We start from the raw sequence: 13,686 nt of genomic DNA, 5'->3' as shown, positions 1-13,686 counted from the left end.
TACCCCCGTCACTGCCATCGTGAAAACTTGCAGAGGTGGGAGTGTATCTTCTCCCTCAGCTACTCGGGACCAAGGACACTTTAAGAACTGCCAGTTTTTGTATCTTTCTATCTGATATTTCCACCTAAGCGTTTGGTTAGGTTCTAGCATGGTTCTTTGGTTTAGAGCAGGAAGGTTTGCAGATGAACTGTTACTGTATTTTCTTTGTCATATCAATATAAGGTATATGTTTTCAAAACATTTCAAGATGTTCAGAAATTTAAGAGCAGAAAGGACAAAATAAAACAGACCATCTGCAGAAAAGAGATGTGGGGTATTTTCAGGTTCTGGGGTGAAGCAGGTATCTGTGCTAAATTTCAGAAATTCCTATCTAAATCTACTTTTTAAGGTCTAGCTCAAATACCACCTCTTCCATGAAGCTCCTAATAAAAATTAACCTCTCTTCCTGGTATTCCTACAGCTCAGTGCAGAACTTCCATTTAAATCCAGTTTATTCGTTGTGTCTGACTCTTTCATGAGGCTATATGTTAACTCTTAAAGGGCAGAACTCCTATTGTTGTTGTTGTTGTTGTTGTTGTTGTTTTTTACTGCCCTGCATGCCCTGAATCAGCTTGTATGATATATGATACACAGCTGCTTTTCAGTTAATTTTTAATGAACAAAAAGGCGAGGGGGCACAAAAAGGAAAATGTTTTAGAATATGTATGGTTTTTATTTTAGGTCAGAGTTTGAAATATATCTTAAAAAGGTAGCTATAAGAGAAGTTTATGAAATAAGAACTGTAGAATGGCTATTTTGAGAAATAAGAGATACATTGCACCATGATTTTGCAAAAAAAATACAGTGTTTGAATGGGAGCATAGCAAGGAGACAGCTTATTTATGAAGTTAGACAACAGGACATTCAGTCATGGCTCAGTGACATAAGCTGTGTGACATCAAACTGATACGATCTGAGAGCTTTGCTTCATCCCCAGTCTGTAATAAATCCAATTTCTCTGTCTCTAACCCAGATCTCTTTCCAAGATTGAAACTGCCACATCACTCCCCTACTTAAAAGTCTTTGATAGCTGCTTACTGCTTATAAGATGAAGTCCAGTCTCCTTTACAAAGGGAACCAACTGACTCCTTGATGCTTTGTTCTTTTTTTCAACACCACTGTGTTGAAGGAGGAAGAGATGCCCAGCTGCATGGCCCATCATTTTCCACTGGCCGCTGTCTCATACCTGGAATGTTACGCTGTGCAATCTGACCTGTATGCTGGAATTTCTGCACTCCATGCTGTTCTTCTTTCCTTTCTTCATTAAGCTTGGATCCTTTCTTTCATTCTTTTCTCTATTGCCTATCTCTTCAATATTACCTGTCTAATTCCCACTGCTCGTTTAAATCTTAGTGTATATCTTCCCTCCTCCCAGAAACTTCTCTTGATGCCTTTGTGCTGCTCCTTTTTGTTACTGTATAACACCTTGGATGTGTTTCTATGATTGGATTGTTCTTTTTATGTATTGTCTCCTCCACTACTACTCTGTATGCCTCTTGAGACTGGGCACTACATAGGTCACCAGTATAGTGCTTGGCAGATAAGTAGGAATGAATGAAATGCCAATTTTATAACTGCTTGCTGGATATTTCCCTCCCCTCCAAAGTCGACTAATTTTCAGATCATTACGTACAAAGTGGAGCCTGTTATTGCTAAATCCCCTATCTGCTTTCACAACTTCCTCCATCTCTGCTCACGTCATACATCAAGGAGACTTGGAACCTGAGCTGTAGCTTTCAGTTTCTTTTTCCTTGCTTGCTAGTCATCGGTTCCCAAGTACATCTTTTCACGAGTTTCCATGTGTATCGTAAACTCCCTGCAGTACACCAGAAGATTGCTAGTTATTTTCCATGCTTCTGCTTTCTTCATTGCTCCTAACCTATTTTTTTATACTGCCAGATTATAAAAAACATTATTACATTAGTGGTACCTGTTCAATGTACAGACACTGAAATCAAAAGCAAGTTGAAAGAGAGACAGTCACCCATCATAGTCCCACCTTAGAGTTAACAACAGTTAATAAGATCATACAATTTATACCACATTATTTTTCCAAAAGGAGAGTTTGATTATTCCTTGTTCATGAAGGCTAATAGTTATTAACAAAACAAAACAAAAAAATTGGCATTCTGCAACATGGTGCCCATCTGACTTGACTTCAATTATCCATATAAACCACTCATTGAATAAAATTATTTTCCAAGCCATTTCTTGAAAAAACTTGCAACTGTTGTTCCCATTCACCATGCCTTTGCTCAGTCAGTACTAGTGCTTGGCCTTCTCACCAGTTCAGCCTTTAATCAACCTTTCCAGGCGTAACTATGTGGTCTTTTCCATGGGGCCTTTCCCGGCGTCCCAGTCAGACAGGATATCTGTCTTTACTGTGACTTCTGCTTGCCCTTTCTTTGTTCACCCAGGCTGCCTTGTCCTCCAGTTAACTGCATAACTCTATTATCTCCCCTAGTAAAATGCAAATTCTGTCTGTGTTTGGGAATCTCATGTCTTGTGCAGAAAGACTTAATACATATTGAATGAAAGCAGTGACAAAAGACTGAATGTTCTAACTTAATCAAGAGATTTCTACATGGGCTGTGAAGTAGACAATGCACTTACAGCATCAGATTTCTTACAGGAACTTTGGAGACGTGCTGAATGTCATTCAGTTCACAGTGAATTTCTCCTCCCTGCAGCTAATGAAAAGCAGTACTACCATTTCTGGATTCCAGATTTAGGAAATCAGAAAACACATGTATGTGTACCAGTCTTAAAACTGTCCCAAAGCTGCTATGAGCTTCCCAAGTGGCGCCAGTGGTAAAGAATCCTGCCAATGCAGTGAGAGACCCAGATTTGATCTCTGGGTCAGGAAGATCACCTGGGGAAGGAAATGGCAACCCATCCCGGTATCCTTGCGTGGAGAATCCCACACACAGAGGAGCCTGGCTGGGTATAGTCCATGGCGTCACCAAGAGTTGCCCACACTTGAGCAACCAACACTTCCACACTTTTTATATCACTAATAACATAAGTAATTTTTGTCTTCTTGCAGATAATTTCATATTTCCTTCTTCAGAAACCCCCACTCAAGTGTATCACTTCCCTGTTGATATCATTCTTGCTCTATTTCTTTTTAAAATTTTGTTGCTTTCTAGATGTAGGTAAACTGCAACATGTTTAACGTAAAACAACAGTTTTACATTAACAACTTAGTAATAATAATAACTGAAAATAGTCTATATGCTATATTATAGTAAACGCTGTAATGCCACTAGTAATTCAAGTATCTAAGCCCTGCTGGTTGACTAACTCAAATGGTAGTTGGGTTTTCCTTTATTATTATATATGCTTCATAGTTTCAGACACCCAAATGCCTTTGATCAATTTTATCCTTCAGCCCTCAACTGTTGTATTTCCTATGGGCTTCACAGACAATGGAAAAATAAGCATTTTTCCTGATACTTTCAGCTCAATTTCTCATTCTTGCTCTCTGTTCTTTTCTCCCTTATGTTCTTTCTCTAAATTATTATAGTTTATTTAAAGAATGTGAGTCTCACCTCCTCTCTGTAACGTCAAAGGCTTTTTGAGTGTCAGTGAATGTGTATTTGGGTACAGAGAACCCTTCCATCTGAATGGAAAATAGAGTGAGGGGAGAGAGATGGGGCATGACTGGAGAGGAAATTTATGTTTGGATTAGGAAGGACTCTAGAGTGAATGGCAGTGACGTTGGATCTTGTTTTACAAGTAAAGCAATGGCCATTTGCATCACTTTAGCAGGGCAGAGAATAGTCTTGTAGGAGGGATGGTGCGGATAAGTGTAGAGCTAGAAAAACTAGTTACCATGTTTAGTAGAATCGTCTAGATCAGCGTTTCTCACTACAAAAAGAAATGTATTTGACATTGGGACCAGGGAAAGAACAATCTTGGTTGGTACTTACTGCCCTTCTCTATTCTAATTTCATTGAAAAATGCTAGCCTGCACAGTCTAAATTAATTTCAGAGCCTGCTAACTGTATACAACGTGCAATTTGAAAATCACTCATTAGACGAATAGTGTGTATGTGTGTGTGTGTGTGTGTGTGTGTGTGCACACTCAGTCGTGTCCTACTGTGTGACCTCATGGACCGTAGCCCACTGGGCTCCTCTGTCCGTGGAACTTACCAGGCCCAGAATACTGGAGTGGGTTGCCATTTCCTACCCCAGGGGATCTTCCCAACCCAGGGATCAAACCCAAGTCTCTTGCATCTCCTGCACTGGCAATCGAATTCTTTACCATTAGATTTGTTTACCAGTGAAAGCCTAAATGAAGTTGATGGTGTCAGATTGAGAGAAGTTGCAAGTGAGAATAAGTAGGAAACTGGAAGTGAGATAACCAGATGATTTATTAGATTTGGGCACATGGCATAACCAAGAATAACTGGTTTTCCTGTTATTCCTGATAGATGGTAGTACTTCAAGTTTAAAGACTGACAGAATAGAAAAGAGCAGTCGGTTTTGAATTAATAAATTAAATTTCAGTTTTAAATACACCACCTCTGTGATTTCTGTAGGAAGTGTATAGTTAGGGCAAGATGTAAGGATTGGAGATACAGTTTTAGGAATCGGCAAGTGGCTGATAGTAACAACAGTGGGAGAGACTAAAGACTATGTTCTTTCTTTGCATATCATGAAAAGAAAGAACACAGAGGAGTGAATTGTGAATAAAACCAGCATTGAAATGGGAGGTTAGGGAAGAAAATGCAATGAAGGAGACTGAGAATTAATTATCAAAGGGCCAACTAAGGAGGGAAGAGATGATACAGCTTCACGAAAAAGAGCCATCAACTGTATCCCATGCTGCGGACACAGTGGATATAGTCTTCTGGTTGCCAGGGGCAACCATTGTCAGTATTTTTCGGGATAGTAGTAGGACCTGAGGGAGAAGGCAATGGCACCCCACTCCAGTACTTTTGCCTGGAAAATCCCATGGACGGAGGAGGCTGGTAGGCTGCAGTCCATGGGGTCGCGAAGAGTCGGACAGGACTGAGCGACTTCCCTTTCACTTTTCACTTTCATGCATTGGAGAAGGAAATGGCAACCCACTCCAGTGTTCTTGCCTGGAGAATCCCAGGGACGGGGGAGCCTGGTGGACTGCCGTCTATGGGGTCGCATAGAGTCGGACACGACTGAAGCAACTTAGCAGTAGGACCTGAAGAATAATTGCAGTGGGTTAAGGAGAAAATGGAAATTATGACGTATTACAGACAAATTTTAATCAACATCCACTTTAAATTAAAAAGAAGAGAGATGTAGGCTGCTGCTGGGATATCTATAAAGATGAGAATATTTTACTCCACATTGTGTCCAAAGCACAGGGGACACAGTAGGTGTGTTGACTATACCCAAAGTATCATAGACATAATCTCCTATGAGGAAATTTAGGCTGGAGTTACACGGTGGACTGGGACCTGAAATTGGAAAGTCATCAAGAACAAAACAATTCTAGGACCTGCCATTCTTCCCACTTCTCTCAAAGCAATATGGTTTTCTTTGTGTCTGCTTTATACTCTTTTTGTCAATCTCTTTAAAAAGTTTTCCATAATCTGTATCCTAGAGGAGCTAGCTCAGTTGGTTTGGTAAAGCACCATTATCTTCTTTGGGCTGAGCCTGCAAGCCAGGTTGCTTCCCCAGCCTTGCTCAGAATTATGGATGGCTCAACCTACTCTTGATCCAGTGAGTAGCCAGAATTTATATAAAAACAAGGCTAACATATTTTACTTGTCCAATAAGATATATTTCTATACAGTTTGCTTCAAAACACCTGATTAGATCTGGATAATTCTAAAGTGTTTTGCTTTACACATTCTCTAGTTTGTAACAGAGGCTTCTCAGGTGGCACTACTGGTAAAGAACCCACCTACCAATGCAGGAGACATAAAGAGTTGCAGGTTCAACCACTGGGTCAGGAAGATCCCCTGGGGGAGGGCATGGCAACCCACTCCGGTATTCTTGCCTGGAGAATCCCATGGACAGAGGAACCTAGTGGGCTATGGTCCATAGGGTCGTAAAAAGTCGGACATGATAGAATATTGTTTGATCTCCTGAGAAAATATTTACAACTGGGCTTTGTACCATATATCCTATTCTTTTTTCACAATAATGTTTCACCACTGAATGCCTTATGTATACATATGTGTATGTGTGTATTTGCACAGTAAGAATTAACCAAGTAGGCAACCTTGGGCCATTTCTTAGGAGTTTTTTTAAAAAAGTGCTAATCTCTCAGTTGTGTCTGACTCTTTGCAACCCCATGGACTGTAGCCTGCCAGGCTCCTCTGTCCACGGGGTTCTCCAGGCAAGAATACTGGAGTGAGTAGCCATTTCCTTCAGGGGATCTTCCCAACCCAGGGCTCAAACCTGGGTCTCCTGCATTAAAGGCAGATTCTTTACCATCTAAGCTACCAAGGAAGCCCCCTTAGGAGTTTAAACTTGATACAAATGCAGTTATCACTGGGTTTTTAAGCAGTTGATTATATAAAGACCTAACTTCTCATTGTTATATGTCATTTATTTTGTTTTTCTGTATTGTACCATTTCAGGAGAATTTTAGGTTTGGTGGGAAAAAGACAGTGGCACACATTAATCTCTGAGACTCTGTGCTTACACCCCTGGTTATCTATTTTGAAGTAATTACCACTTCTCTAAAGCTTCTGTCTTGAAGTCATTTTTATGAAGTAAAATTAATTCATTACTTATTCTACTCTGAATATTATCATGGAAGTTTAAAAATTCATTCCTGGGAAATTCTTATTGCCCAAGTAAGTTTATTTGAGGAAATGAATTATCATCTAAAATGTAATTATTTCTTTCTAAAGGACTTAGTAATCGCAGTCTTTTAATGTATTTTCACTTCTATTACTTAGCTAAACTTGGCAGACTTGCTTTCTTATGTGTAGTACCAGCATAAATAAGAATAGGGTTTTAATTTAGTTGGACTAAATACAGCAACCAGTGATAAGGGAAAAAAAAAAAAATACAGCACTGATTACAACCAAATAGTAATTAAAAGGCAAGAATCCTGCAGGAGCAATGGTGGAAGGTAAGGTGATTTTTCTGAGAGTGTTACTGATCAGAAAATAAAGAAATAATTGAAGTAGTAATGGAGCAAAGAAGTCAAGAAACCAAGGAACATAAAACTGAAGTCAGTATGTTCTTTCTCAGCAGGCTTCAAATAACAACTGCTGAGGGAAGTGTTCACAGGGCCAAAGACACTGGCATGCTTCCTGCATTCAAGCAATGCTTTATGGGGGGTTAAAATTTAAAATGAAGGGGCAAATCAGGGCATGATGTGGAATAATCATGTGTTTAGTGATGTGACCTTTTCTGCATTTAGTAATGTGATCATGTTATTAAATATAACTGAGAATTGTCCTTCTGTTGATTCCTTTGGACAGTACTTTAGGTATCAGAGATCATTTCTAAGCTGTCTTAAGTGCTCTCAAAATGTTCTTGAATGTTTCATCTTTTTGAATGTTTGATGTTTTTGTGTTTTAGCTATGAAGATGGCCAAGTGGGAGACGCAAATATTAACACGCAAGAAGGAGGCATTCACAAAGAGATCCTTCGAGTAATTGGTAATCAAACTGCTACTGGTTAGAGGACCACCATTTAATTCACATGATTTGAAAGCCTTCCTCGGGTTCAAAGCTGGATTTTGAACTGAAGAAGATGATAAAATAATTTATTGTTATTATAAACAAAATTAATCCTTTGAATACTGATTTTTTTCTTAGTATTTCTAAGTATATCATTAAATACCTAAAATGGTATATAATTTATCAATTGTAGGGTTATGGAATCTAGTAATAAAATTACACAGCACTTAAACTGAAGTTTGGGTTCCTCACACAATAAACAGATTGAAAAAACAGTTTTGTGCTGATATTTTTATATTAAACTCTCTAATTGGAAATTTAATATTATATACCGACATCTTAGGGTACCAAAAGAGAATTGAAAGCATTTTATAATGGCGTCTAAATCTATAAGAGACTTTGCAAAAAGTATAATGTTTGCCCATTCTGATGTGCTATATAATTAGCAGTATGAAAGTTCGAATGTTTTGGGGAAGGATGTTTCCTAATCTGTTATTTTTCCTTATATGAAAACAATTAGGTCTTTAGATGCAGTGCTTTGCCTAAAAGTATGTAATATACGTATCTATAGATTCATGCATCAAATGTCTGATTGTGCATATATGTGTGCATCTACACATATATGTATTTTAACAACAAAGATGGCATAGCTCCACAGTTCTGTTCTCATTCAATGGAAAGAAAATAATATTCAGTAAGAAAATGATATTCTCTCTGGACATAAAGCAAGATATGAGCCAAATTCATCACCATTCATTCACTGAAAATATTTGCAAACAAATTTTCTATTTGTTTAAAGAATTTTCCCTTCAGTTAAACTCTTTATAATGTTATAATGTTGTAATCTGGGGTATGTAGACACCCCTGGTGGACTAAATCTGTATTTGAATGATCATATGTTTCAAAGAAAGACCTTGAATTTAACCAAACAGTATATATATTTTTATTTCCTACAATGGAATGTTTTTTACATTTATTTATACCACACCAGCCTTTTTATATTTTTTCATTTAAGATCTGTGCTTAGTTTGTTTTTCATGTTGAGAAAGAAGACAAACTTTGAAATTTCTTTTATATTAAAAGAATATGAATACGTTTACAGAGAACAGTAACACCAGCTCTCAGCATTCTCTTTTCGAGTCATGTGCTCATCAAAATTGTTTCTGTTTCTTTGGATCCTGAGTTCTTATTCATTACAAGTTTTAATTGACAGTGTTTATTTTCCTGCATGATGTTTTTGGAATAAGGCCATTCATGAGAGCAGTTTAATTAGCAAGTCTGCCACTCCATTCAAACCCTGAATCAAGGCTCATATCTGACTCTATTTAAAAAGAAAAAATTTAAAATGTACACTCATTTGCAAGTGTAATATTATAAATTCTGCGCTTATTTTCCTTTGGTATAAAAGGTGAGAACAAAGGTCATCCGCATTGTTAAAGGTTGCCATCTAGGAAGCATTTCTTAATCATTTGTTTTCTTATATTGTAAATAATTGATATGCCACTTATTTCTGCAAAAATAGACTTGAAGTGGTTGGGATATTCATCATTGTGATAGGATCCACTTAAAATATTGATCTGTTTTGACTTGTGCCTCTGAACTCAAGGCCAGACTGAAGGATAATATTGGTATGGCAGGGCCAAGGTACAGTATCTTATTCAGTCTTCTGTGACTAGATATTTGAAGACTTTACGTGGGACAAGAGGACTGCTTGCTGCTTTCTGCCATGACTCCCATAGTCTCCCAAGTCCCTTTACTGTGTTTTAAAAAGTAACAAAAGTAAAAAAATTACTTTTTCAAAATAATTTTGTGGAACATTCATATATATGACAAATATAAAGCTGTAATAGCAGGATTTGGAAATTGAAATCCTGAAACCACATATGTTTGGCCACTAGGACCACTGAGGCACCTCCAAAAACTCTCTGTAGTACCTCCAAGCATAATTTAAAAACCACCAATCCAGTAAGGGTTTATTTAACAGTTGAGTGATCAGTAAGGAGTGTAGTGTTAGAAGTTGAACTGGAAAGGGAGCTTGGAGGACTCAAGGGAGACTATTTAGAGGAGATAAAACTTCATAATACAAACTTCTACTATCAACTTAAGCATGAAAGTAGATTCAGCTAACAGAGCAAGGGAAGTAATTGATAGCTTTAATGCCTACTAAATTATTACAGATAATAGACATCTTTTATGATAATGTCTTCTAATGATAATCAATTGAATGATTTTGCAAGGCAGACTGACAGATTTTAATTTTTTTTGAAAAACTGTCAGAGCCTTTTTAAGCCAATATTCTAAAAGTAAATATTTAAATCAGTATTCTAAAATCCATTCTTTTAATTGGACTTTTGATATTGGGAATACTATAGTATACTGATGCTTATCTTTATTTCTACAGAATCTAATTTCAATACCTGTTAGTAGATGAATATCGTGCTTTCAAAATCCAAACAGGTCCTTTAAATTTAGAAGTTTAAACATTATTATCACGCCTTGATTCAGTCACTTCTTTTAAGAAATTATCTTTTGACTTATTTGATGATTCCAAATATGTGATATTGTGTTGTTCTTCTATAATCATTTGAAGTCTGTTCACTGATGCTTTGTAATAGTTACATTATTGATGTAGCCATTACTGCTTAATATTAACTCACTGAGCAAAAGCAATCATTTATTTTCATTCTTAAAGTAGGGGAAGAAGAGCCTTAATTTATTAGTTCTACTTTTTTTCCTGCGTTACTGATTTTGTAAACATTTCACTATGAATAATTCATCCTCTGTCATTGTCCAGTGTATTTAAGAAGAGAAGAAAATGATCAAACATTCAAGAAGAGAAAAACAGTAATAATATACTTATAGCCGAGTGCTATAAAATACATTATGGTGAGGTCTTTGATGCCTTAAATTGTATTCTGTTACAATTATTTTTATTTTGTTGCTCAACAAATCTCAGTCAAATATTGGATTTGAAGGTGGTTTTTAAATTTAAATGTAAGAGTATCACCTCCTTAAATTCATTCTCAAATACTATGTGATACAAGAAACTTAGGCAAGCTATTTTAATGCTGTGATATTTCTCATTGAAAAATTTAAGAGTTTAGAAAAGAAATCTCTCAATTATTCTCCCCTCAGCTAAAAGAAAGGAAACTTTTAATATGTAAGTCTATGAGTCTTTATTATCACTGAAAGAATTTTAACAGTACTTTATACTGTAATACCATAATTTGCCTTAGGGCATGGTGTTTTAGAAAATTCTAAGGAAGACTTCATCATCCTTGTTAAAGTTTGAATGACTTCATCAGATAGCGATTTAGTATGTCATGAGGGGACATTCAACTTTGGACTGTCTGCCATCTAAATATATGGATTTCATGGTGGCACTTGAAGCACATTTTAAAAATATGTTATTCTATTGTCCTGCTGAATTCTTCATTATAATACTACCTCAGGACGAATGATAGAATGTCTGTTAAGATCAATTGGGTTTCCAGTATAAGGATCAAATAAAATTTTACAAACAGAAGTGATCAAATAATTAAACAGTCAAGACCATGCTGGATCTTTGTTATCAAGTACCTCTTGACAGTACGGTAATATGGATATTTCAGTCACCTATGATGAATAACATAGTTATCACCCAGTGAGTTATGTGAAGGGGTTTCAATCTGCAAAATTTAAAGATAATTAGTTCCCTTTAATACTGGTTTTCTACATGGGTCAATTTTATGTCCATTTACCTGAAGCTGCAAAAAATTGCCCACTCTTAACAATTAAAGAATTAAAATACCCAACTGCTATACCAGAATGGCAGACTGAATATTCAAGTATTCTAGCATTGAATGCCTGCTAAATTTTTGTCAGATTATAAATTTGATGTATATTATTACCCAGTAAATTTTTCTTGGGAATTTTGTATACACTCTGATGTATTAGGATAAGTTTTTGTAGTTCAAAGGAATTTCAAATAGTTTTTAGACAAAACATATCCATGAGTGTGAAAAAGCTGTGTTGAAGAATAGATTACATTATACATTTACCAGCAAGTCAGTAAAAAATAGTGCTTATTTACATAGTCAACATAATTTAATGTCCTGAAAATAATTTCTTCAATTGCCCAATATTTAATGTATCATTTGAGATTTTAAAAAATACAGCCACTCCTTTATGTAACCATTAAGACATGCCTATGTTTCTTTAACTCTACAGCCTTCTTTACAATAAATTTATTGACTTTTGTGCACAAAATAGTATTGCAACCTGCTATTTAGCCTTTGGTGCCTTAGAGTTACTATAAATATTTAACAATATGTACATAATGTAAATACTGCCAAAAGATCACTAAGGCCAAATATTTTCTCTATTCACTTTTTACTGCACTTGCTTTCTATTGCTACTTAAGCCTCTTTTATTCAGCTTTGTAATAGTTCTAACATTGTAGCCAATGTAAATGTTTACTTTCAATAAATCTGAATTTGTTCAACAAGTATGGTATATGTGGGCACTATTTTGAAAACTCGGTTAGGCCATAGATATTCCTCATGATGAATCTTGCTTCTGGGGACTAGATATTTGAAGTTTTCAACAAACTCTAAAAATGATGTTGCCCTTTTTACTTAAAAATACTTTTAAAATAAGAGCGAATTAAAAAAACACTCTTCTTGCCAATATTCCCCCAACTATTAATAGTTGCGGTAGATTTAATTTGGTCATGTGAATACCATTTTAATTTCAAGTTCCATCAAGAAATACAGAATTCAAACAAAACATTTTTGTACATTATATATGTATATATATATATATATGCTCTATTTATAAACCCACTGGCATGGTATCAACTGGAGCATCTCAAATGAACTGTCCCAACTTCTCTAAGCATTCTGACTTGATTAGTAATTGGAAATTGATTGTTAAAGCACCACTTTTTATAAAATGCACTTCATTAACTGAATAAGATATTAGTCCATAAATAAATACTGTTCTCTAAACACTTTAGTAGTAAATATTTGTGAAGAGCTAAGTTTATATTTTCATAATAAATATTTTACTTATGTTACCTTTATAGCTGTGAAACCATAGATAACAGATTTCTGTTTTTTAGGTTTGATTTCAGTCACTCTAGAAATATTTGTTAAGAGTTTGTACCTTGATGGTCAGTATAAGGAACAGAGAGGATTAGATTTTGTGTTGACCTCATGGAGCTTTCAATCTATTTGGAAAATGAAAACACACTTTTGGAAATAATTCATTTATAGCCCAAAGTCAGTGATGCTGAATGGGAACCACCAACAATACAGGCAACAATGGAGGAGATGGCTTGGGAGATCTGTGGGCATGAGGACAATTAATAGTCTGTCTCCTATCTGAGGACAAAATCTTTAAAACAAAGATAGAAGGAAAGCGGGTATAAGACATAAAGTAGGCTTACAGATGAAAGACTTGAGTGAAGCTACACAAGCTCCTAAATACTTTTGTTTGTTGAAATAAAAACTGCAATCCAAATGGCATTTTGATCCTTTAATCCTTTGTTAATAGGACACTTAATCCTTAAATTAGTGTTGATGAGTAGTGTACTACTAATTTCCATTTACTTATTCACCACTTTTTCATAATCTTTCTGTAACAAAGTTACAATGATTTGCTTTTATATCTGCTTTTGCTTTGTTGTAGATAATATGTATATCAAAAAGCACTTAACTGCTTTTGAGTGTTTAGTTTCGGATTGCTCAACCAAATTTTTAATGATTATCTTTTTGACTTCATGGCTCAGTCTTACTGACTGCTGAAGCTGTCATTCTCTCTGACAGGGAATGACATTTCTCCTCATAGGAATGTTGCTGGCAAGAGTGTTGTTCTGCATTCCGGGTTAACTAAGTAAAAGTTATACAGGCCACTTTTTTTGAAAGCCAGTGTTGAGAATTCGCTGAATAGTTGGCCTCTATCTCCGTTCCCAACTTCCAGGTCCCTTTTTAAAAATATTTCAAATAGTAGTCATTTGTAACTTGTATCTAAAAAGGCT

General features: G+C 35.9%; 1 protein-coding gene across 2 annotated transcripts in view; it reads left to right on the top strand.

Moving 5' to 3' along the window:
* Positions 1-12,153, top strand: part of PARP8 (poly(ADP-ribose) polymerase family member 8) — a 196,743-nt gene extending 184,590 nt beyond the window's left edge. For both annotated transcript variants that reach the window (XM_019982970.2, XM_019982969.2), the window contains exon 27: positions 7,567-12,153. In XM_019982970.2, coding sequence (XP_019838529.2) covers positions 7,567-7,669 — 103 coding nt within the window. In that variant the 3' untranslated portion in view covers positions 7,670-12,153. The remainder of the gene's footprint in view (positions 1-7,566) is intronic.
* The last annotated feature ends 1,533 nt before the right edge of the window (positions 12,154-13,686 follow it).

Source organism: Bos indicus, chromosome 20 (genome assembly GCF_029378745.1).
Source record: "Bos indicus isolate NIAB-ARS_2022 breed Sahiwal x Tharparkar chromosome 20, NIAB-ARS_B.indTharparkar_mat_pri_1.0, whole genome shotgun sequence".
Lineage (NCBI taxonomy): Eukaryota > Metazoa > Chordata > Mammalia > Artiodactyla > Bovidae > Bos > Bos indicus.
This window is presented reverse-complemented; position numbering and strand designations above follow the sequence as displayed.